Source organism: Plectropomus leopardus, chromosome 13, assembly GCF_026936395.1.
Source record: "Plectropomus leopardus strain MGB_pleo_1.0 chromosome 13, ASM2693639v1, whole genome shotgun sequence".
NCBI classification, from domain to species: Eukaryota; Metazoa; Chordata; class Actinopteri; order Perciformes; family Serranidae; genus Plectropomus; species Plectropomus leopardus.
The window spans coordinates 29,113,595-29,137,971 of NC_142188.1; the positions used below are offsets into that span (position 1 = coordinate 29,113,595).

Genomic DNA, 24,377 nt, shown 5'->3' on the forward strand with positions numbered 1-24,377 from the left:
GTGACGGTGTGCTTACCCCCTTCAGAGTAGTGTAAACTGGAGTAGTCATGTTTTTATAGATGAGGGATGTGTACATGACAAAGGCAGGATAGGAGGACTGGAGCGAAGGGTCTGCAACACAGATCACAGATTAATTAAATACAGCTGAACATCTCTGAGCTGGAGAGTGTTTGTCAGAGACTGTCTCACCTTTGCTAGCAGAGTCTGTGCAAGACGTCTCAGATAGTCGAATTCCCGATTTAGCCACAGCATAGATTCGACTCTCCTGTGAAAAAAACACTTGCTGAATTAACATTCAATATAAATATAAAAAGAAAAAACAATACTGAAAATTCAGCCACTATGAAAATGTCTTTCAGGAAATGTCCAAAAAAAGTTAACTGTGCAAGTGCATAGTTGCTGGCACTTTTTTTTGTATTGTAATCTTGTGGTGTCAAGACAATGTTTTCTACATGACACTGATCATCTATAGCACTGATAACTGCAGCCTGTGGGCCAAGCAAATTTGTGCTTCTTAGGACGGCGAAGGAATGGCCCACCTTTGATTGGCTTACTCTGACATTCTTACCCTAACACTAACCAGTCCCAGTCCTCTTGCCTAAACCAAACCAATCCAACCAACGAGGGCAACGAGTACTAGACATTCATAAGGGGAGTGGAGGGGTCATTCTGTCTCTATCCTAGGATTTGCAAATTTGCGTGGACCAAATATGGCAAGTTAGGGTGCCGCTGATCATGTTCTCATCCACAATGAATAGAAATTTTGCACTTTGCACTTTGAATGTATATATGGCGCAGGAGTGAATAAAAAACATCAAAATTGAGCTTGTTTATTTAAAAAATGCCAGGGAAGGATATAGAGTCCAGGTTAAGGCCCAAATCTCTTAAAATCCTAGAAACGCCACTGTGTAAACCTGTGTGCTGCTACTGTGACTGGGTTTGTAATGTTTGTTACTAACTGACCCCTGGCCTTCCGGCATTTAAAAAAAAGGGGCCCGTGAGCAAAGCAAGATACTGTTTAATTATGCGCACATGAACACATACACACTCACACATGCAGACACACTCACAATAATAATCTGTCTTGATCTTTTTGACATTTATTGCTGACCATAATGTATATTGCTTTTATCAAAGTATTGTAATTTATTGTATGACCTTTGGTGAGGGATTTCTATAAGCCCATTTGGGTTTCTAACCTCTCTGTTTATCTGCATTCTTTTCAACCTGTTTGCTGTTACTGTTTTTGATGGTGTGAATAAATAAATAAAGTTTCCCTGATCTATAGACTGTACATTCTTCATCGCTGTTAAGTGCACTTTAGCGGCAGACAACACTGTGAGTGAAAAAGCAAATGATGTAGCCTATCATTAACAGAGGAAAAAATCTGGCTAATAATTTGATTTGTATGCTTTTTAGTGGAGCACTTCATGATGGTATGAGCCTTCACAATGCACTATCAATCACAGTTTAGATTAAACATTATCTTACCCAGGAGGGCAGCCTGTGTAGAGGGGGTGTGGGGGGTGCTGAGCTGTCACAGTCTGGCCCCTCTGAGTTGGCCTCTGTGCCAGGTTCAGGTGAACCAGGTGAGGTCTTTAAGGTAAGAGGAACTTTCGGTGCATCCTTGCCCGTCTCCATGCCAACCTCCTGCTCCTGGTCTAGGTCGGTTTCCTGTGGCCGGAGGGGGCGCAGCATGCTGAGAGCGTTGCGTGTTTGTCCGTGTGTTGCCTCTGAGCTGATTGGTGGCTGGCTCAGGTGTTTCTTTGCCAGAGACACATTCATCAACCCGAACCCTGCTGGAGTCCGCAGCCGAGGCTGTTTTGGCGAGGCGGGGTTGTCCCTTGGGTCCTGGGGTGGGTTGGGTCGTTTCGGGGTGAGGGCTGGTGTGAGGATGGGGCTGGGAGTGTTAGTTTCGCTAGAGGAGGATGAGGAGTCTATTCTCTGGGATTGGAAACGTTTGTTTAGCTCCTCGGAGGGGCAGTCCTCCACTTTGGCCCCATGTGCTTCCTCCTCTCCCTCCTTACACCCTCCCAGTGTCCCATCTGTTGACCCTAACAGGCTGAAGCCAGGCCGATCAGCACGCTGCATGTCATCATCAAACAGAGAGCTGCTGTCATCTGAAGCAGTCAGGTAGGTCTCACTGCCGGGGCGACTGAACTCCAGACCACACACTCCAACTCCTCCTCTGCCCTCACACCCTACTGCTCCCTCACCCTCTGATGCAGCGCTGGAGAGCAAAGAGGAGACACCACGAGATCCACACGCAGTCTCACCAAGGCCTTCAGATGCCCTGTCATCCTCCAGAGGAGGACCCAGTGGGCCGGTCTGCTCCGGTCTCTGTACTTCACCGTTTGTTCCTGAGGAGGCTGTCTGCTTACTATTCTTCTCTGTCAAAGCAAACATAAAAATAGGTATTGTATCACTAATCTTATAATACATATTAATAATCTCCCATTCTCCCAATCTCCCAACCTATTCAATAATAATTTTATCATTTTATGATAAAAAGTGCAAGCCCATTTCCCTCCATGTGATTAAAGAAAAAAACTCATTATAATGAAAACTTTATCCAAATAATGAGCTATTAACTCAAAATAATGAGAAATGTTCTGAAAGCAATGACTTACCATCTTAAAATAATGAATAAATATCTCAAGATAATGACTAAGCATCGCTAAATAATGAGTATCTCAAAATAATGAGTGAGCATCTTGAAATAATGAGTTAGCATCTCAAAATAATAATTTAACATTTCAAAAATAATAAGTTAGCATCTCACAGTAAGTTAGCATCTTAAAATAATTACTTGGCATCTAAAAATATTGAGTTAGTGTCTCAAAATAATAACTTAACATTTCAAAATAATGAGTTGGCATTTCAAAATAATAAGTTAGCATAATGAGTTAGCATCTGAAAATAACGAGTTAGCATCTCAAAATATTAAGTAAGCATATCAAAATGATAGGTTAGCATCTTCAAATAATGATTTAGCATCTCGAAATAATGGGTTACCGTCTCAAAACAATGGCTTCGTATTGTTTCTCGTTTTGAGATAGAAAGATATTACTTGTTTTGCCCTATCATGAAGTACAGGATCTTTTATTTAACCACACTAGCGGAAATGAGCAACCACTGTAAACATGTTTAATGCTTTTCTAAGAAAGAAAAAAATATACATGCAACAGAATACATTTACATTTTAAGAAATAAATTAAATTAAGACTTTTGTTTTCATAAGGGACTAAATGACAGCTTTATATATCTATGCCTATCTACACTACATTTTGTGGACACACTGATTTCAGTTTTTACAGACACCAAACCTCCCAGAAACAGTTTCCATATATACAGCTGTGAATCTATGTGCACTAACCAGTTTTGTCTCTTTCCTCAGTCTCTCCCTGGGTGCTGAGGGTCCTCTGGCAGGGTGCTGGTCCAGTAAGGACCTGAGGGCTCTTCCCCCTCACCTGGAAACAGCCAAACGTCAGGCTGCTGAGACGCTGGGCCTCTCCTGGTCTACACAGGACTCCTCGCCCACCACCACCACACTTCTGCTCAAAGGCTGCATGCAACACACAAACATGTTTAAACATTATTACTATGCATTTGTGTGTGTTCTAACACATGCATGTACTAGATACTAGCACTTTCTTTCATTGAGGCACAGTATTCTCAAGCTAGAGGATAACTCAGGACATGAACTCACCCTGCACTTGTTTCTGCAGCTCCACAATCTGAGCCTCCTGTTGCTTGTTGGTTTCTCTTAATGCTGCGTTCTCCACCTCAAACTGAAGGAGAAATATGTTTCGACATAAAACCTTCTATTTGACCAGGGAACTTATCCAAAGGAATAAAATACTGGTGACCCCCACTCACCATCCAGCTGACATTTTTCCATCCGTATGAATCATTTATGTCTAAAGCTATAATTTATTTACCTCTGACAGCTTCAGCATCACCCATTCCTTGATCTTAGCTGCTTTCTCCTCCACTGTTTTGGCGTCTTGGAGTCGGCTCTGTTTCTGGTGAAAGAGATGCACAAACATCAGCTGGCTCTGGTTAAACACAGGCAGCAGCTGTAGAATATTCCATGCCACATGTAACATATAGAGAGATTGTGCGAAAAGGAAATGAAAGCAACTCATTGTATTTTACTAAGGGACGTGGAATATCACTGCAAGGCAGGACATCTATATTTGTAAAACACATTTCATACAGCAGGGTAATTCAAAGTGCTTTGCAGAGCAACAAAACAAAATAAATGACAAAAAAGAAGAGTAAATAAAAGAGTAAAGAGATAAGATATAAAGGTTAAAATGAATTACTAAATGATTTACGTTAAAAGAAATCATTACAAATAGCAAAAGTGCAGACAAGAGGTGCAAAGATAAAACAATTATTTAACTGCAGAGAACGGGGGAGAACTTTTCGATAAAAGCTAAGAACAAAATTACTAATATTAATGTGTTAAACTTAAAATTTTGATCACAAATATTTGTAAATATAAAACAAAGGAAAGTAGTTTGCTCTTCTTGCATCAAGGTTTTACTTATTCAAGGATTACAAGGAATCTTTCAGTAGTGGGCCAAGAGTTTGGTACTTTTACAACTGACTTTGGCTCTCCTTCAAGGAATACATTACTCATAAATTGATAGTTTGTATGTGAAATTTTTTTTGTGTTATATTACATTTGTGACGAAAACTCCTCCACAATGAACAATGCATCCAAAAACAGAGAAAATTCCTAATGAATTGGAGAAAATCGGGGCTGTGTTAACAACAACATAACTTTATCAAAACTGTTGTTTACAAACTCACACACAAAATGTGCAGCATAATCCAAATCTCATTCGACCAGTTGTATGCTCAGTGCTTCCAAAACACATACATTTTCACTATTTTCTATTTAAAACACTTCTGCACACAAGTAGCGTGCACTGGCCAGCCTGGGTATTTAAACTCTGTTTGTGCATTTCATTGAGTAGCCCTGACAAAACTCTTCCATTCATAACAATGTTTATGTGGAAGTGTTTTGAAAAGTGAAGTTTTAGTGAAAATACATGATTATGGAAAGTGCTGAGCATACGACTGAATAAATGAGATTTGGATTATAAAGCACAAAGTGTGTGAGACTCAATAAACTGATTTTTTAAATGTATTTTTTCTGTTTTAAAGCGGACCTCTATAACTTTAATTCATCAGAAAAATATGTCGTTTTTTGAATTCTTCACTCTCCATGGAGTTTTCTTCACAAATTCAATGTAACACTGAGTGAGTAAATGATGCACAAATGATCACTTTTGGGGTGAATTTTTCCTTTAAATCTGTGGGGATATAGTGACAGTGAGGACTAACTGCATACCATATCTTCCTCTACATTCTTTTGCACCTTGAAAAAAAAAAAGATAGGGAAAAAAACCTCCACTGGCCCAACATCTGTTGCTTTGATGAAATTCTGTGTGTGCGTGTGTGTGTGTGTGTGTGTGTGTGTGTGTGTGTGTGTGATCTACCTGCTCCTCCAGCTGCTGCTCCAGCTGGGCGATAACATCCTCCTTCTCCTGCACTAGGGCCTGCAGCTCCTGGCACCTCTGAAACAAACGCACCTCTGAGTCTCCGGACTGACTGTCTGGAGCTTTCAGCTTCTCCTCCATCCACTGCACCTGAAATCACACATATATACTGTATATACATATAAACAACAAAAGCAGTGCAGGTTAACACTTGATTGGATCCTTACCTGCTGGTGAGCAGTAAAAGCGCGTTTTTCTGCATCGATCACCTGCGTCTCCAACTGTTGAATCTAGGAAAGGAAGAGCACAATGTTTTCATTTTATCTCACCTTATTTTTATTTGCCTAATATCTTGTGCAAGCAAATACACAAACTGCATAGTAATTCACTCCCTTCACCTACATCATCTGATCTGAAATAAGTCCTTATTTCCCCCCGCAGCTTCACCTCAGAGGTGAAACATCTACTCTGCTTCGGTCCAGAGCCAAACACAACAGCACCAAATAAAGACAAAGAAAATGCTGCATGCTAGAGCTGAAAGCTACCAGAGATAACGCTGCCATGCTGGAAAAGAGCAGATGCTTTGCAGCTGTTTTTTGGGGGCATTTATGACTCAAAAGAATGTTTAGAATCTGAATTTGGATACTCAAAGTTCACAGATGCATCTTGCATGTGCATGTACTTGTTAGGCATTTATCAACATTTTATTTCCTCAGATAAAATCCCTATGATACTGCTTTATTTATAGCGCAATATATTGTATTTTCTGCAACCTCATAATAGTGTGGTTCATTTTTTCCATAGTGTGCATTTCTGCTCATGCTCAAGCAATGTTTGCATTGTACAAATTTAAATGTCAGTTAGTTTTTCCGCCATTTGTTTTCTCTCTTCATTGCCTTCTTCACTTGTTTTTGAAAGAAATCAAGCCGATTTACTAGGTTTCAAAGGGTTAACAGAAAACAACTGCTTACTTGCTTGTTTGCAGTGCTGTTTTTCAAATGTGAGACCTCCTTTTCCTCTCTTGTCTCACTCTAAGCTGTAGCGAGATTTCAATAGAGTCATTTCGCTGGCTATCTTTGTAAAAAATTATAGAAACTGTTGGCTCTGTTTGTGCTAGAAGCCCTAAAACTATAAAATGCAATAGCTATAGCGCTGACTATAAAATCCAGACTCCATTGCCAAATTGGAGCTGCCCATTCTTTTTGGCAATGACTCCATTTGTTTACAACACCCAAACTTATGTTTCAGAATTGATGAGGCAGTTTTATTTCTGCAGAAGTGCTGCACATAGCACCTTTAACCAGTTACATAACAATGATGAGGTGTCACATCTATAAAGGTACAAGCAGCTCTTTGTGTACTGAGATCAGAGCAGAGCATGTGGAACCTGGTGGGAGTGTGTTAAAAACTGCAGCAGCACCAAAGGTCACACAGCCGGGATACACAGCCAGACGCGCACACGCACAGGGATGAAATACCCTAGAGGAATCGAGGAGAGAGATGACTTTATGAGCAACATTCCTCTGAAATTCCTCGGCTCAAAGTGGCGGAAGCAGCAGAGAAACCAATGTCTTCTCTCAAACCTCAGTGGCTTGATGAAGGAAAGTATGCGGGAATGTCGATGGAAATTCTCTGCGTAGCAACTCTACAACCGCCGTGGTTAGAATGTTTTGCTACATGTGCACATACACACGTACAAATTACACTAGATTAGAGGGCACTTTTAACAATCCCTGTGGGGAAATTAGGCTGACACACCAAAGCTAAGAATAGGACAGAAGATAATGAAGGAAGTCATTTATTGAAGAATAAATATACAGCAAACTAAGCTTCACCTTTTTTTCAGTGACGGACTCACAGGTTAATCCAGACAAGAAAATATACAATCACAGGCCTTTTTTTCAAGAAGAGATCCAAAGTGGTTCCAGTTGATGTCAACATTGCCACACTGCATTTTGTTTTCCACGGTTATTTCACTTATTCCACTATCCACCATTTCCACTATACTGGGGATAGTAACTGCACAATGAATCAAAATACTATTGGAATTGCAGTATGGCCAAGTGCAATGTCCAAAGCACAGAAGCTGTATTTTTTTAATAATGGTAAAATATGCCATAAAATACCATTATAAATGAAGAACTGTGGTGCTCAAACATAAGGGACAATGCTGGGTTGGTACAGAATCCAGCAAAAATCACAGCATCATTATTTTTATATTTTTCAATGAAAATGAGGTGCAAAAACTTCCTAATATTGCAACTCATATTGCATTATCTGTCAAAATAGTGGCAACGTGATGTGCTTTTGCATATGATGCAGTTTTATTAGCAACTGCAAAGAACTTAGATTGATACTCATTAGTAACTGGGGATACCTTCCCAGGAAAAAAAAGTGCTTTCCTATTCCTGTTGATCAGTGGTTAACAAACTTCTTAATTGCCCATGAATTGAGATTTTTTTTCCCCCAAGAAGATTGCACCTGGTGACAGACCGAATTAAATAGTAGGAAGGAGGCTGATAGAGTGCCCCCAGGGAGGACATTTTTCTGGAGGCCATCCTTGAAGCTAATTTCACCCTGGCTCCTTTGTTGAATAGCCTACGGCATTTTTCCATTGATCTTTGCAAAAATAAGCTCATGAACAAATGGTAATGATACTTACACATTTTGTTTAGTAGGATAATCTTCACAAATGAACACCACTTTCATGATGTTCAAGCTTAAATGGAGTAGCCAGAAGTAAAAAGCTAATGTTAGGCCATAAATGAACTATACTACCATCACGTTGCCATCACTACAAGGCTGTAAAGCCAGGTTCGGCGTGGTTTGGCTCGATAACAATCTGTATTCCCCTTTCACCTCTTGTTTAGTCCTGTTTATAAAGTTAGCACTCAGCCACCTCCGGTTTAGAACTGTGTATGGACAAGTCATTTTTGTGACTTTCACAAAGACCCCTGTTAAGACTATGGTAAAGTATGTTTTCTAATTAATTCCAAGGTGATTTATAATGTTTTTTACTTTAAACTTTTCAAGACCTGTAGATACTCTGAATCAATAAAAAAGGAAAAAAATCTTTTAGTCCCATACAGCTATTTTCATTTTTTTTATTCCTCGGCCCAAATTCCTAGAAATAACACAGTTTTACTAGTACTGTGACGTAGAACTATATTTTAGAAGTGGAAAATGGCAGCCAACACACAAATGTCATATGTGCTCTGATGTTGCCAGCTACTTGGTGTGCACAGTGGTTCTGTTAAACGCACTGTAGAAATCAACAAATTAGCGCTCAAATTTCTTAAAGCAGCAGCTGTTCTGTGCCATAACCAAACTGTGTGTGAACTACGCACTGTGAAGAGCAGCAACAGCGTGGACGCAGCTGGCGGAGACTGGCATGGCCGTGCTCCAGCTTTCCCCTGCTTCTGTTAACTCTCAGAGACCAAAAGAAGTGGACGCAGCTCGGTCCAGAGAGCAGCCACACCCTGTCAGAGCCACTCAGTGTTTCCACTGCTCAACGGTTTCTGGACCAAAGTGGAAGCGAGGCCTGTATGCAGCCACTGTTGTCATTTCAGTGCAATTTGGAGGAATAAAATTCCACAGACAAGATTTTATAAGATTGCGCTGCCGTACGTCCACACATGGCCTGGAAATTATACATCTTCTGTGAGTGTATTTATGTCAGTGGAACCTGTGGTACTTTCACATCTGGTTTTAGAGATATTGTGACCCAACTGTGTCCTTTTGTGCTGATAAAACTGCTCTGATGCCACAAATATAAAGAACATAGAAACACGCCTCCTCTGCGTGAATTCTCTTGATCTATTTCTGTAGTTATTTTGACCGTACAGAACTACAGAAACACTCGCAGATCCCTTTTCACTGATCCTTCTTCTGTGTTGTGATCAAAAGCAGACATGAAAAAGGTTAATATATGTCACACAAGCACACTCTATATAGATCCTCTGCTGCACCGCAAACGACAAACCACATGTGCCTCTCTCAATAACAAATTTAGCATCTGGCAGAGAACAGCATCTTAATTACAGGGCATCTATACTCTTGGCTAGAGCTGGAGACGACACACAATCTCAGACACAGACACACACACACACACACACACACACACACCAGACGTAACATATTAAAACCCCTAAACACATGTGTGATGATGGTAGTGTTCTCCTGCGGATGAGACAATGCGTGCAAGTGTGTTTTCCTCATACTCCTTGGTATATATAGGATGAATGAAGCCTGGGTGTGGGTGTGTGTGTGTCATATCCTGTTGGATGACCAGTGAGGTTTACATTATGGTGAAGAGTTACTGCCCGTACGACTCTCTGAAACGTACTCACACACAATGTGAGTGTTCCTGCGCCTGACAAACACACACACACACACACACACACACACACACACACACACACACACACACACACACACACACACACACACACACACACGCACGCACACACACACACACACACACACGTGACGCCCTCCCCTCAGCCTCCAAAACAACGCTCTATCACCTCAGCAGTCAATTCCCTCTTCACATCCAAACTCCAGCTCAACTTCCATTCCTGGAATTCCACAACTGGCGCTCTGTGGCCAACCTCCTCCTGAACTCCATCCCCCCCTCATCGCTCCATCCGCAGCCAGGCAGCCAGCTCACAAAGCCTCTTTCTGTAGACGCTGCGCCTCACAGTGCTGACCTGCAGGTTTAATACCAAAAAGCTCCACCAAATATAGTTACAATTGGGAGTTATTCTCGGACAAGTATCCTCACAAACACCCGTAAGCTGTGTTTAAATGTGTCACTTGTCAGTAGATCTAATTAAATGAAAGCCGTGGACAAATAGAGGGACAACTCACCTCACAAACAAGTGTCCTTTGACAAAAAGGACAAGCATACAAGCACATACGTAATTGAACAAACAAAAAAATATAAACACAAGCAAATGGAGGCAGACAAGGATGAAGGAAAGCAATGTCTGTGTAAAGGGCAAGAAAAAAAGTCTGAATAACTCAAGCCATAGACTATTTTTCAGGGATTTTGAGATGGCTAGAGCTGTATACATACACACACACACACACACACACACACACACACACACACACACACACACATATATATATATATATTACACATGGCTAGTTAACTCTGTCTGCCACATTGGAGGATGTTTTGCTTCTCTCCAAATGTGGAATAATCAGAATGGAAGACCAGACCATATTATGCCACTCCACCCACTGTGGTTTTGGTGTGACTCCACTGTATGTACAGTATGGATATGTGTGCATGTGTGTGTGTATTCTATGTGGTTGTAGTTTCTCTCTTAAAGGATAAGTCTGGTGATATTCTATTTTTTTTTTATTGTCATTGAATCAACAACACTTAAGTGATGCAACTTATATTAAGTTTTGTGTGTTTTTCCAAAGTTTTATATTGTTCTGTGTCATGCAGCTCCACTGTGTCCTAGCACTATTAAAAACACATCAGTGAACCATAATTAGAGTCAGTCCCATGCTAAATAAACAATGTATAGCACATGGTCTAAAATACATGGGGCACGTGCACTTAGGGCATGTCCGACTCTACCTTGCTGGCTAAAGGGCTCATAATCTGGACACAAAGTAAGGCGTTACAGGCAAAGGGGTTGTGTTTATTCCCTTAATTAATCATAGGTATATTTTGGGTGTAAAATGAATTCAATCAATCAAAGAGTCATCTCCCTTTAATAGCAAGCTGCACCTGGTTCATTTTACATGACAGATTTGGCAAATACAGAATGGTTTACGAAGCGAGAGGAAGTGAGCAGTTTTCTGCTGAGTTATGCAGTAACAGCAGTAATGTCACTGCAGCAAATATCGTGGAACATTTGAGAAGCAAAAATAAAAAATGGAGTTATAAACTTGACAGAGCTAACAGAACTGAACTTTAAGTTTCTGAAATACTCAACGAAGTTATGCTGCTCCTTAAGTGTAAATTCGAGCAGCATCTCTTTTAATATGGAGTTGGACAACAGCTCTGCTCTGCTCTCTGCTATGTTCACATTTTACAGAATATCATTAATATTTTCATCATTAATGATGTTTCATTTTACCCACCTGCAACCCATCCGTCCTTGTTTGCGTATCAACCAAAGTGTAGGCGTGTTGTGAGCTTGCCTATGTAAGTAACAATGTGCCCTTTATATTGCTTTGTTTTAGACCCGGGTTATGTTGGTATGTGGCACAATCGCTTTTTGCTGCCTTTAAATAGCAATATGCCAACAATGTGCCTCACCACACCTAACCACTTAAGTCATATAACCCCATGGGTGCACACATGGACATAAGTACATTTGCACATTAGCTAATTGAAAAGTTGTCTTCTTCCACTAAAAAGTATTCAGCAGGGTCCAATGAGCTTGGGCTCAGTGTGCCAATATATGGTGATAAACCATCTTGAGTTACAAAAATGTTGGGGTATATAATTTCATCTCACTCAATATGCTGATACATTCTTCACAGGGATGAATTCCACAGTTTTTCTCAGAGAGGCAGAGAGAGAGAGAGAATAACAATGATCAGCGAGCGAGTTAGGTCGAGGTGGGCCGGCTCACAGAAAATGTGACACACATGGCCTCTTTGTCTCCATCATGAGATGTGTAGCCCACAGTTACAGCTGGAGGCCCTGCACGCCAAAACTTACGCCCCTCCCAAATAGCTGCACCCACACAGTTTTCACCTTTGTGCAAAATTTATTTTAAAAACAGTTGAGACTTGAATTTGACTTGACCTTCACACATACGCGTGCAGACAGAGAATAACTGACTACTTCAACTTGCACTCACACATGCATACTAAAGTTAGTATATCCTCCTCTGGGCAGCTCAATCTTTATACAATGCCTCATTTTTTTCTCTCTTTATTCTTTTTCTACCCCTCCTCTGTTCACTCACGCAGGCTCTCTGGGATTTCAATTTGTCTACCCAGATTCATGTTTATTATTTTTGCTTGACTTAATTAGAGAATTCAAAATGTTGAGGTACTAGAGAGATTTTAAAGCAAACACATTGAGGTTTTGAATTTAAAAGGAATCTTAATGATGTTAGAAAAAATACACTATCACTACAAACATTTATCAAATCTTATTTCCCTGTGAGATAGTACAGAATCCCCCAGAATGCTGCAGTTGCATCAATGAACGGACACTGACCTGCAGCACCAGAGGCCTCAACAACAGAGTGAATCACCACTCAAAATGACTTCTTTGCCCTGATAGTAGTCCACCTCCACAGTGAGATATTAGGGGGATTTTGTAGTGACGTACATGCGCCCCCGCACAGCTTTAAAACAACAAGCTGTGGCTGAGGCGGTGGGAGCCACAGCGGAGAGAAAAAACATCAGCAGGGGTCTGGATGTTAACATGATGAGCTCATAGCATCAGCAGGTCAGGGAGCACAAAGTGACGGGTCATTCTACAACAAATCGTCACGAGTAAAATAACTGCATGTGAATTCTGACCAGTATAAGCGCAGTATGCATACTGCGCTAAATGGCAGATTTTAAGCTAGTTTTGATATCTGCATGACTTGGCAAAATGCCTTTTATTATAAGCCTGATATTGGCCACACAATTTCATTCATGTCTGATTTGATGCAACTTGTGTGGGATCATGGAGAATTTATCCCTTTGAAACCTGGAGCAACATCACTTTTTTGTGCTGCTTTCAGATGCCTTTTATAAGTATATAAACTTTTGAGCCCTGAGTAAACTGGTGCGATTTCTTTCAAAAACATGAAAAAATGGCAATGAGCAATTTGGTAAGAAATGTTCCACAAATTGCAATAAATTAGTAGATACAGAAAATGATTTTTAAAAAGCTGGGCAAGATTGGCTAGGGAAAAAGAGAAACAAACTAGGGAACAACTACATTTAGAATTATCATAATTACATATTTTAAATTAAGTTACAAAATGATTATACATTTTTGTGATTCAACACTTTTCCTGGTCATTTCCTTGTTTGTTTTTCAATTAATTTGTACTCTTTTTTTAAATTTATTTTTATTATTAATTTTCAGGTAATTTTCTTGTACTTTTTAGTAATTTCTTGCTAATTTTTGGGTCACTTTTTCATTCATTGCTCATTGCCTTCTTCCCACGTTTTTGAAGGAAATCACGCCAAGTTGTTTAGGTTTTAAAGGGTTAGAGATGCTTTTTCATACTACCATACTAAACCTCTTACAGGTTTACTGCAATATTTGTGTATCATTTTTATTATTATGGAATGGGATTGGATAAAAAAAAAAATATTGAAATCAGGATATAATAACAGCTGTGATCTGTGGTCCTTGAAAGTAAAACTGTTAAACTCTGGTTGAACTCTGGCTCATTGGAGCTAAATGAGGTAAAATGAAAGGATTACTGCTGTTCTGCATCGGATTGACATCAAACTCCGAGACCTCACATTACAGTGTGATGAGAAAAACAGCTTAATACAGGCTGAGGGCTGCAAGGCTATGACCTCAGAGTGTGGGGGGGACAACTGATACAGCATAGTATCGCAATGTTTTTTATTGCAAAATTGTATCGCTACATGGACGCAAAGTAACTTTATTTTATTATATAAAAGCTTTATTTAAAGGGGAACCCCAACTAAAGTAAGAATTTCAATATTTTATTTCCATGGCCAAGGAAAGTTTAATCAACATTTGTGAACACGAGTTACTCTGTCTCAAAGCCAGAAACCTGAGGAGTCTCAAACTTGTGATGTCATCAAATATAGAGTGAATTTTAAAAATGTGCTTAGATCCCCATTAAAATGTATTGCTTTAACAGTCCTCTAGATGCATTTTTGCCACAATAATGATTCACATGAGATGGACAGACTTAATCTTTTCAGTTAAAACAGATGCTGACAAAGTTTTCCATAACTTGCGTTTGATTTTTTAAAAATAAATCATAAAATATGTTATCGTAATACTAGAATCGCAGTAATATTGTATTGTGACTAAAGAATCTTGATAATTTCATATCGCGAGGCCTCTGGAGATTCCCACTTCTAAAGTTTTTTAAAAGTCAGACTTACATTAGACCACTTTAAATTTTAAGTATCATACAGAAAAGACGTGTTAATAAGCTCTCAAATACTAAACTAGCAATCAACAGCACTCAAAAAGAAAAAATAAATTGGTTAAGGTGATAAAAAGTTGTGCAGAAGCTTCTGAAAATCACTTTGAGTGTCTTTTTGTTTTTAATTGTGCTTTTTATGATCAGTGGAAAAATGCTTTTAAAATAGTTCACTTCAAACCTGTCAGATAGGATGGATAAGACCAAAAATACACAGCAGAGACTTTCACATGTGCTATGTGGGCTGCAAAAACCCACCAAAGCCAAGCTTTATTCCAAGTCTCTCCAGGAGTTTGTTTTGCTGTCCAGCTGAGCTTACTCTGACTCTGTAATTGACTGGAGCTGGGTCAATCCCATCATGCAGTGCGTTGCGGAGCCCTGTGGTCAGACTGCTGTTTACATTAGAGCTCTAATCAGCCTCCCTGGAGAGCAGCTTCAAATCTAGGCCACTGAACAGTTTGGGCCGGCCCAGTGCCGGCCAGCTGGGAGGGACGGCCTGCTCTGTACCCACCAGACACACCACGGGCCCTCTGTTTGAGACTGCATGTCCTCCTGTACTTATGAGGACTGCACGTTGGCGATTCTTTAATTTTGACGTCTGTGGTGCAGTGTCCAAATCTAGATATCTAGATATCTCCGCCAATGCGGCCTAAGTTGGAGTTTCTGAAGGTGACATTATTGTAACGACCCTGTTCCTCTGTAGATTCCTGAGAAGCTAACCTAGAGCATGATCCGTTTCCATATACAGTAACAATGGTTCAAAGGCTTAAACACTGAAGCTCTTCTGGTTTTCATTCATTCCATCTCATACAGGACTATGTTATACCTGGGATGCCAGCTGTGTGGAATTTCCTGTGATTAAGCAGCTGATGGGAAAAAAAAGCAGCACACTAGTTTAAGAAGTCTGCTAAGTGTGGTGGCTGGTGACAGTTACATTTGCTTTACATTCAGCTCATTACAGTTCCTTCTATCCTTGAAAATCAACTCAAAGGTCTGCCATCATGGAGGAAGTACAAATCCTTAAATGCATCTCAACAAGGAGACACTGAGTGGGGAGTGAACTGCAGGTGTTTTTTATCCTTAAGTTCTTACCAAAAGACAGCGTTGCTACAACAGGAATCATTTCAGTGATCTGTTATCTGATCTGATGGGACAGTTAAAGGGTCTCCTGTCGTGTGAAACTAATATTGCAGCATGACTGTGCTTTAATACTGTGGGTTAAGCAAGCACAGCACCACCAGTAGCTCCAGTGTTACTCCAGTTTTGGTCAAATAAGATTATGATCAGATTAGTGTTTAATCTGTATTATCATCAATAAAAACTCTTTTACGACTTTGTCTATTTTTCTTTATCAGCCAATACCTTTATAGTCATTTTCTTCTCCTACATTCTGTTTCAGGTGCATCTTGGCCAAAATGTATAAAGTAATGGAAGTAGCTACTGTCACCATCGGCTTATGTACTGCTGTTTTTAGCCTTGAATTTAGCATTTCGGCCGTTGCCATCTTCATTAATTTTAAGCCAGAGGTGACCATATTTGGATGAAAGTTTGAAGCTGTGGAAAAGCGAGAGGTGGATCTGACTCACAGACTGTAGCGATGCCTGACAGACAGCCTGTCACTCAAGTGGCCCCACCTTTAAATATGTGTAGCATTAAGCCTAAATAAAATGTAAACGGGTGTGTTATAAAAAAATTCTCCCCCCATACCTTTCTTATGAATGTTGAAATTATCGAGAGAGACCAAAATGGATTTTTTCTGCTGTAAAGTTGGGCACTTTATCATGGGGGTCCATGGGGACTGACTTGCTTTTGGAGTCAAGTGATCATTAGAGGGACTGCAGTTTTTGGCACTTCTGCATGGCCTCATTTTTCAGCCTTAGTTTTCCACTTGATCGTTCAGGAAAAAATATGTAGCTCATCCAAGCTCCAATCAAGAGTTTATTTGGAGTGTTTTTGTTGTTTTTCTCCCTAACATCTGTTCTGTTCTTTTTGTATACACAGTTTAAATATCTGTTTCTGTCACATCCCATAAAGCTCTGACAAGCATTAGATCTATCATCAGTAATGGAGCAGAAGTCGTCAGGTGTCACCAGTTTTGTTACTTTACTTTTAAAATGATTTCCTCACATTGTAGAAACAGCTGAGAGGCTGTGCATCATGAGTGATTTCCATTTCTTCAAAATGATGCTGGAGAGAGCGAAGGCGTCCCATTTGGTGAATAAACTGCCTCCATCCTCACATCTCCTCCTCAGATCTCCCTCTTGCAGGAAAGCATCCTTTATAGCACTACTTATACAGCAAGTGTTGTGCAAACCTCTCAGCTGTTTCTTTACTGTACACTATCCCCCACTAAAACAAGACTCCAACTGGTCCCACACTGGATGCTTTCACCATTTGGCTACGACAGATTTAAAGAATAAGTTACGTCTCCATCTACTGCGCAAGCTCAACTCCTTTAGAGTGAGCAAGCACATTATGGAAACAGTCTATAAGAACCTGATAGAGGGAATTCTAACTTTTAATATGGCAATGTGGTATGGTAACCTAAACATAAAAGGAAGAAGCAAGCTGCAGAGGATAGTAAACCTTGCCTCAAAAATCATAGGGATAAGACAGAAACATTTAAGTTGCATGTACGAGGAAGTGCTTAGTAAAAAAGCTGTAAAAATAGCAAACGATCCCTCTCATCCACTCAACAGGGAGTTTGAACTTCTTCCCTCTGGTAGACGTTACAAAGTGCCAAGGGCAAATGGTAATATTTTTAAAAATTCCTTTATTCCTAATGCAATTGGGGCACTGAACACCATGTCCCGTTGATGTATTGTAATGTAACTGCCATTGCTGTCCTGCTTTTTGCCCTGAAGATGTCTGTGTGTAAGTGTTGCTGTTTGTTGTTGTTGTTGCTGTTGTTGTGTTGTTCTGCTTGTTGTTTTTTATGAGACCAAAGACAAATCTCCACACTGTGGACAATAAATGAATTAACTAACTAACTAACTTAACTAACCTTGTCAGCAGTGAGTTCCCGAATCTTGATTATCTGCACTCTGAACTTCATGAGCAGCGCCTCCAGGACCATACACTTCTCCTTCCAGTCCTCCTGGCTCATGGCCTCCTCCCCCTCCGCCATACTGCCCGACCCTCTGGAAAACACAAACACACAGCGGTGAGAGACCCAGAGTATATACATACAATAACACAGTCATCCGATATACGTTTCCTGTGGGAAAAAAAACATTTTCAACCCTTGTTCACAGTTAGGTGAAAGATCAGCTAGAGCCAACTGTCTGTGAAGCTGTTCGGGATTCAGCGTCGTGCTCCAGGGCACATCGGCAGTCAGTGATTGCAAACGTGCAGACTGCAGTTTGGTTCCTAAAGGACATTTAAAATGAGTTTGTATAGCTATTTAACATCTTCTGCTTCAAAGAGACAGTTCACTCAAAAATCAAGAATGCATATTTTTCCTCTTACCTGTAGAGCTTTTTATCAGTCTACATTAAGCTGGTGTGAGTTGTCGAGTGATGGAGATAACTGCCCTAGTGATGTCTGCCTTCTCTCCACTATGATGGAACTGGTTGGCATAACATTTGAAAACTCTGAAACTTTGAAAACAGCAATGTCTCTTTCCAGATAATGACCTGGTTACTTAAGATACTGCTTCTGCGCAGTGATGCTGTTGTAGTTCAGTAGAGAGAAAATAGTTCCAACATGAAACTTCTCACAGCAAGGTCTGTGGATAATCTGATGACTGACTGATCTCCAACACTCTGCAGCTCACAGTAAAACAATCTAGATTGATAAATAGCACTAATGACAAGAGGAAATATGTGTATTTTTTTATTTTAAAGGTGAACTGTTCCTTTAATTTTCATACCAAAAGTTACAGGTAATGTTTTTTTTCCCCAGAACTTTATTTGTGTCAGCTGGAAACATCTCCAAACAGAACTCATAAGAATTGATGCTTACCCACTTGTTTTTTTTTTTTGTTTTTTTTTTTTTTAACTTTTTACTCGCTTTTTTAAAAAACATGAAATCAATCACACTTCATCACATCTATCATGAAAAAGAGAAAAAAACTAGACCATATCTGATTTTTGACAGAAGTCCAATGATCGTGTCATGTATTTACAAATCAATACACTACATCTCTCTGACCCAAATGCACTTGGACATATCTCGACACACAGACAAAAAATAGACAGAGGGTTTGTTGTTGTGCAGATGTTTTGCCACCAGCCAACACCTGAAAAATTCCACGGTCGAGCCCAGCTGGACCGATTTGGGCAGTGGGCGTATCACTATAGCCCAGCCAAACAGAAAAACACCTCTGTTGTTCCAAAACACCTCGACACCCTCCCTGGGACTGATGGACTTGCATCATGTTTTCCAACATTATCGTAGTAAAACGGCCAATATACAGCGAGAAAGCGAAGAGATGAGAGAGACAGATGAGGATCTCCGATGGAGGAGGAGAAAGATAAAAAGTCTGGGTTTCTCCTCCAAGTAATAACCTCTCATTACCAGCCTGGCCTCCTCACAAAGGGACTGCAAACATGTGTGGAGGAAAGCCATAAACTGGTTTCCACAGGCTTATTTCTGTTGCCTGTTTGCTGTGGTAAACACTGACGAAGGCAAGGGGGAAAAAAGAGGTCTCATCCCACAATGCAAAACAACATAAACGACTATGGGCAAGGAATTTGATATGACATATTGCATGTGGATAACAGCATAATTGCATAAGAGCTAAGAAATTACTAGACCATGTAACACTTCTTGCATCATATCATTAAAAAAAAACAATGTATTTTAACTCAGAAATATATAAAGATGTGTTGCCAAACTACACTTTAAAATGCCTAGTATCATTTTTAAATGCTACTCTCATTCCATTGCTGTGAATCATACTGTAAGAGCAGGGTTTGCACAGATAAGCTTATTATAATAAAATTTTATTGAGGATTCTCTGTAAGACCACCCTCTCTTGTATCCTTCATAATCCAGTTTATTGTTAAGATTTTAGCTAAATAAACCAAACCAAACTAACCCCAAACTAATAAAAATCACAGTAACATTCTCATTATAAAATTGACAGTGCTGTTGTGACAGTAATAGCGAGTGTTTTTTATTTCTTACAGTTTTTCCACAATAGTACCTTTTCAGTTTTATGAAGCTGATTCACTCCAGTTTCCTTCTAAGTACATGTTTTGTTGAATGCAATGATAAGACCCTGTGGGTATATTACTCAATTTTCTATAATGGAGGACAGATACAATTTTTCTCCAAGCATCATTCCACAGTGATGATGAAGGGATGTGGTTGGTGGAAAACCAAAGGCAATTTAACCTCTGATCCCTGACGCCAAGTCTCTTTTTGTCTCTTTCTCTATGTCTCACTTCCTGTTGTGAGTAAAGTCAGTGTAAAAAGACAGTGGAAGGGAATTGGCTGTCTGAGTGCCTCCCTGTGTTTTGGTCTGGTGATGTAGTGAGCCGTTAAATCCTTTTCACTCACTGTTTATTAGGGGTGGGAATCACCAAAGACGCCACAACACGATATTATCACGACACTTCAGTTACGATACAACATTATTGCAGTTTGAAATGTTTTGCGACACGCTGAGTATTGCAGTGACATATATTGTGATATATTGCGACTCATTACCTTGAAAACTTTGTTACATTTTAGCATCTGTTTTATCTATCAATAAAATGATCTAAAGCTATCAGTACTATTCAGTAAGTTTTCTTTCTGTTTAGTGCACTTCAGTCTTTTTTATAACAGCAAAATGTATTTAGTAGACTGAAAAAGCACATCATTTTATTATTCTAGAAGGCTACAAAAACTTTAATTTGTATTTACACTTATAATAATTTAGAGAATAAAAAATTGGTACTAGGCATAATGTATACATACGATATCGGCATACATAAATGTTGTGATACTATGCTGTACCTATTTCTCTCCCACCACTACTGTTAATCTTTTTAAAATGAAGAGGGGTTTGTTTTTTTACACAAAGACTACAATAATCAACAGTGAGCCACTCTTGAGGTAAAATGTGTAACTTTAAATTGTTTATGGTACTTTAAATTGAATTTACAGAGACAATAACACATTATAGCTCAAGTATTTTTGTTTTCTGTGATGTCAAAAGACTTATTTAGCCATTTAATTTTAAAAAAAAAAAACATTTTTTGGTGTCTCATTTTTAGGGCCATAGCTTAAATAAATTGACACCCGTTAGCTAAACACTCTTTGGTTCACACAACAGCCTATATTTGAATAGGTACGTCTATTTATAGGTAGTTGCAAAACAGTACTGACTATTGTATTTACATTCTGTTGGCGGCAAACTTAGAAACTAATATTTAGTAAAGTTCAGTGTTAATTTGCTCTACAAGTGAATAAGAAACACCGTTTGAACCTAGCTAAAATAGTGCCATTCAGACAACTCTCCGTCGTTTCCTAATTAATTAAATACTGCAATTTTCTCCAGTTTCTCGACTTACCCTTGATGATATCTGATAAATGGAAACTATACAAAGGACTTCACGTCATTTCGACTCCAGTGTCTTCGAACTTCTTGTTATTCCTGCAGAGAAAATCCTAATTCATGAGTAAAACGCTGAATTTCTCTCTTGCCCAAAGGATTTCATTTCGGCTCTCGGGCAAAAGTTGGAGACGGGTTGGATTGAAGGGGCGTGGCTTCGTGTAATACGCCCAATCACACACTCGGTGGGCGTTTCTCTGCGCTGCAGGACCACGCAGTCTGTGATTGATTGACGTGCATGATTCACCAATGATCAGCCGGAGCGCTGTTTTATGGACAGGCCAGCTTCTTAAGGCGGGTTGTAACAATTTGTCGGAAGTGACGTCTAACACGTGCAGCATGGCCCACAGGTGTGTCAAGCTTCCGCAAGCTCACAAGGACAATGAAGACAGCTCATCAACTGTGACTTCAAATTTAAAGTTCAAGTAAGCCTTTAACGTTTATTTAAACAAAAATTTTGCACATAAGTATTAATTACGATATGCATAGTGAAAAAATAATATGAAAATTAACAAAAAAGTGGGTATCTGTGGCCTTTTGTTTTGTTATTGGTCATGGGTTTTTAACTTACTTTCATTCTGAAAATCACACACCGGAAGTTTAAGGCTCTTTGTTCTTTAACTTCACGCGAGGTTCAGCACCCAGCTGAAACAGAGGAGCTCCAGGTAAACCTCATGCTGAACTGAGGTGAATAATACCCAAATTTAACTTTATACATTTAGTTGGCTGTTCGGCTTGTTATATTATTGTTTCTGTGTTTAATGTTCGTTTCCCGCCTTTTAAATTTTGGACGTAGAGTCAGAGCCAGACAGCTAGCAATAGTTAGCTACCAGAAGTCCTAGCAGCAGGACTTGGAGCAAAAGTACAGTGATATACTGTATGCGCTACCCGTAAAAAGTAAAAAATCTTTATTGACATAAAGATGGCATGTGTGTATTTGTGTGTGATAGAGGCTTACAGAGAGACAGACACGTAGTCGAATAGTGAAGACAGAGTATGAGTGAGACATATATAAGAGAAAAAAAACTTGTTGCAAATACAAGGTGGTTCGTTCATTCAAAGGTACCAAGTGAAGACTCAGTGTTTTGCTCGATTGTGACAGCTGTAAGAGTCTGAAAGTGAATTTGAACCTATTTTTATCTCTACAACTAGGTCACAGTTCAGATTTTTATAATGTGGAAACAGTGATGGAAGTGACATAACTGTGTGTGCTCCTCACACAGGGCAGAGCCATGGTGGTGAAGAAGAAGACAGCCAAAGTAGAAGCTGTAGTTTTAGAGGAGGACAAACTACACAAGCTGATAGGTAATGTGACCAATCTACTTTTAATCAATTTAACTATGGTTATTAAAAGCAAAAAAGTGCAATTAACTCTATTACTGTTTCCATTACATATTAACATGGAGCACAGACTTCACACTTCTCAGCTACATTTTGTCATTGTATTATAAGTGTGATTTTTTTTTTCCAGCGTCCCTCTCTGTGGATGGAGGAGAGGATGGAGTCAGGCAGGTTGCCCAGACCCTGCAGTCCTGCTTGGAGCTGACGGAGCCGGTGCAGCAGATCCAGCTGGTTAAAAAGGTTGGTTTTAGGAGCATTGTAAGTTATTGCAATAATGTAAGAAGGTATTTCCTCGTCATCTTTAACAGGCAGGGATTACATTATTTTTATATACAAACAGCTTCATCAAAAAAAAAAATATATATAACAACAAGATTATAGTGTCTACTCTGATTTTCATTACATGATTTAACAAACTTATAAGGATGGAGTTGTGTCATAGACAGGACTATATGATGATTGTGTGTCCATACTGCACCAGGCAGGGTCTCAGCTGGAGGCTCTGCGTGAAGAGGAACCTGATGGAGCTCTTCTGGAGGCCTGTCTTCACACCCTGTCTCTGGTCTACACCTCCCTGCAGGCCAAGAACCCCCTACGACGAGCTATTGCCAGGTACATAGCTACATTTGAGTGTTTTCAGTTTGCAAAACACATCTCTTCAAGAAATAAGATAGAGACTAATTGTCTTTTCAGTGGCCACTTGCTAGTGAAGCAAACAGATTTTGTTTGTTTGTTTAGCAGATTTTATTTTGTTTTGAATGGCAAACATGTCCTAGCAGTAATGTTAATTTCATGTCACTATCCAAGTAGCACAATGTGGTACAAACTGTCAACTCCTGTGAATTATTCACAGATCAGAAACTTAGGAGTCTGAAAGTTAAGACTTAAAAGCTCCTTGTCCATCAGTTAGGAGTTACTTTAAGTCTTGTAGGATTTTTTTGCAAATATGGCCCCCCCTGATAAATGACATGTTTCTGTGTTGTTCCCTCAGTGCCTTAGGTTCAGTACCACCCTGGCTACAAGAGCGCACTGTACACAGTTTGTCCACCTGCTTGTCCAACTGTCTGTCCAACCCACCTTCAGACCAGTATCCACACATCGTAGACACCATCACTGCCTGTCTGGATGGCTTCACTCTCGGTGAGTGGGTTACTGCTACTGCAGGCTTCACTACAGATATCAGATAAATCACAGTCCCTGTTGTAGAATAACTACTTCTCCTTATCTCCAGGTGAGAGATGCATTAACAGACTGCTGCCTGAAGGTTAGTATTCAGCTTACTTTTTGTTGAAAAATTTAAAGTTTTTTTTAACTTTTTCTTTCTTTTTTTAAAGCATCTAATTGACTGTCCCCTCCTCTCTGTAGTGTTGCAGTTCCTTCACAAGGGATTGAGTGAATACCTTCACCAGAACAGGTATAAACAGGGTTCCCACGGAACCTTAAAAAGTCTTAAAAGAAATGGGATCCATTAATCAAAAAATAAGGCCTTAATTGTTCTTAAATTGACTTAAATTAATCTTTGAAAAGTCTTAAAAGACCCAGACACGGGAAATAGGATTTTATGAATAGCCTTTTTTATCTGATGTTTCAAAATAAAATCTCAAACTATTTGGTAACATCTATTTTTTCGTTAAATGGTTTAATAAATTCCTCTTAAACTCGTAATGATGGGAATCCAAGCAGTGGAATCTCACATGCAGAGTGAAAAACACAGAATGTCCAAGAAAGCCAGTCATAAACACCTGATATTTCCAAATTCTTTTGGTAAACCAAATACATATTTTTATGATAATGTTAAATGGTCATTATCTTCCATGTGCTTCACTCTAAAAGGGGTTGTTTTTTTTCCAACATTTGACATACATA

At 39.5% G+C, this 24,377-nt stretch overlaps 2 protein-coding genes across 4 annotated transcripts in view; one reads left to right on the plus strand and one right to left on the minus strand.

Moving 5' to 3' along the window:
- plekhh2 (pleckstrin homology domain containing, family H (with MyTH4 domain) member 2) overlaps nucleotides 1–21,293 on the minus strand; it is a 38,594-nt gene extending 17,301 nt beyond the window's left edge. Inside the window, exons 1-10 of the mRNA XM_042502678.2 lie at nucleotides 21,130–21,293; nucleotides 17,631–17,766; nucleotides 5,741–5,803; nucleotides 5,514–5,663; nucleotides 3,942–4,025; nucleotides 3,710–3,791; nucleotides 3,377–3,565; nucleotides 1,492–2,390; nucleotides 190–265; nucleotides 17–111 (exon numbers count right to left, since the gene is read on the minus strand). Coding sequence (XP_042358612.2) covers nucleotides 17–111; nucleotides 190–265; nucleotides 1,492–2,390; nucleotides 3,377–3,565; nucleotides 3,710–3,791; nucleotides 3,942–4,025; nucleotides 5,514–5,663; nucleotides 5,741–5,803; nucleotides 17,631–17,753 — 1,761 coding nt within the window. The 5' untranslated portion in view covers nucleotides 17,754–17,766; nucleotides 21,130–21,293. The remainder of the gene's footprint in view (nucleotides 1–16; nucleotides 112–189; nucleotides 266–1,491; nucleotides 2,391–3,376; nucleotides 3,566–3,709; nucleotides 3,792–3,941; nucleotides 4,026–5,513; nucleotides 5,664–5,740; nucleotides 5,804–17,630; nucleotides 17,767–21,129) is intronic.
- Nucleotides 21,294–21,509: 216 nt separating this feature from the next.
- thada (THADA armadillo repeat containing) overlaps nucleotides 21,510–24,377 on the plus strand; it is a 111,569-nt gene continuing 108,701 nt past the window's right edge. The window contains exons 1-7 of one of the 3 annotated variants that reach the window (XM_088086194.1): nucleotides 21,510–21,595; nucleotides 22,394–22,475; nucleotides 22,642–22,751; nucleotides 22,993–23,123; nucleotides 23,503–23,651; nucleotides 23,743–23,775; nucleotides 23,877–23,925. In XM_088086194.1, coding sequence (XP_087942320.1) covers nucleotides 22,403–22,475; nucleotides 22,642–22,751; nucleotides 22,993–23,123; nucleotides 23,503–23,651; nucleotides 23,743–23,775; nucleotides 23,877–23,925 — 545 coding nt within the window. In that variant the 5' untranslated portion in view covers nucleotides 21,510–21,595; nucleotides 22,394–22,402. Of the gene's footprint in view, nucleotides 21,596–21,719; nucleotides 21,858–22,393; nucleotides 22,476–22,641; nucleotides 22,752–22,992; nucleotides 23,124–23,502; nucleotides 23,652–23,742; nucleotides 23,776–23,876; nucleotides 23,926–24,377 lie in introns of those variants that run through there. The other 2 variants (XM_088086192.1, XM_088086193.1) reach the window with 2 other exon arrangements.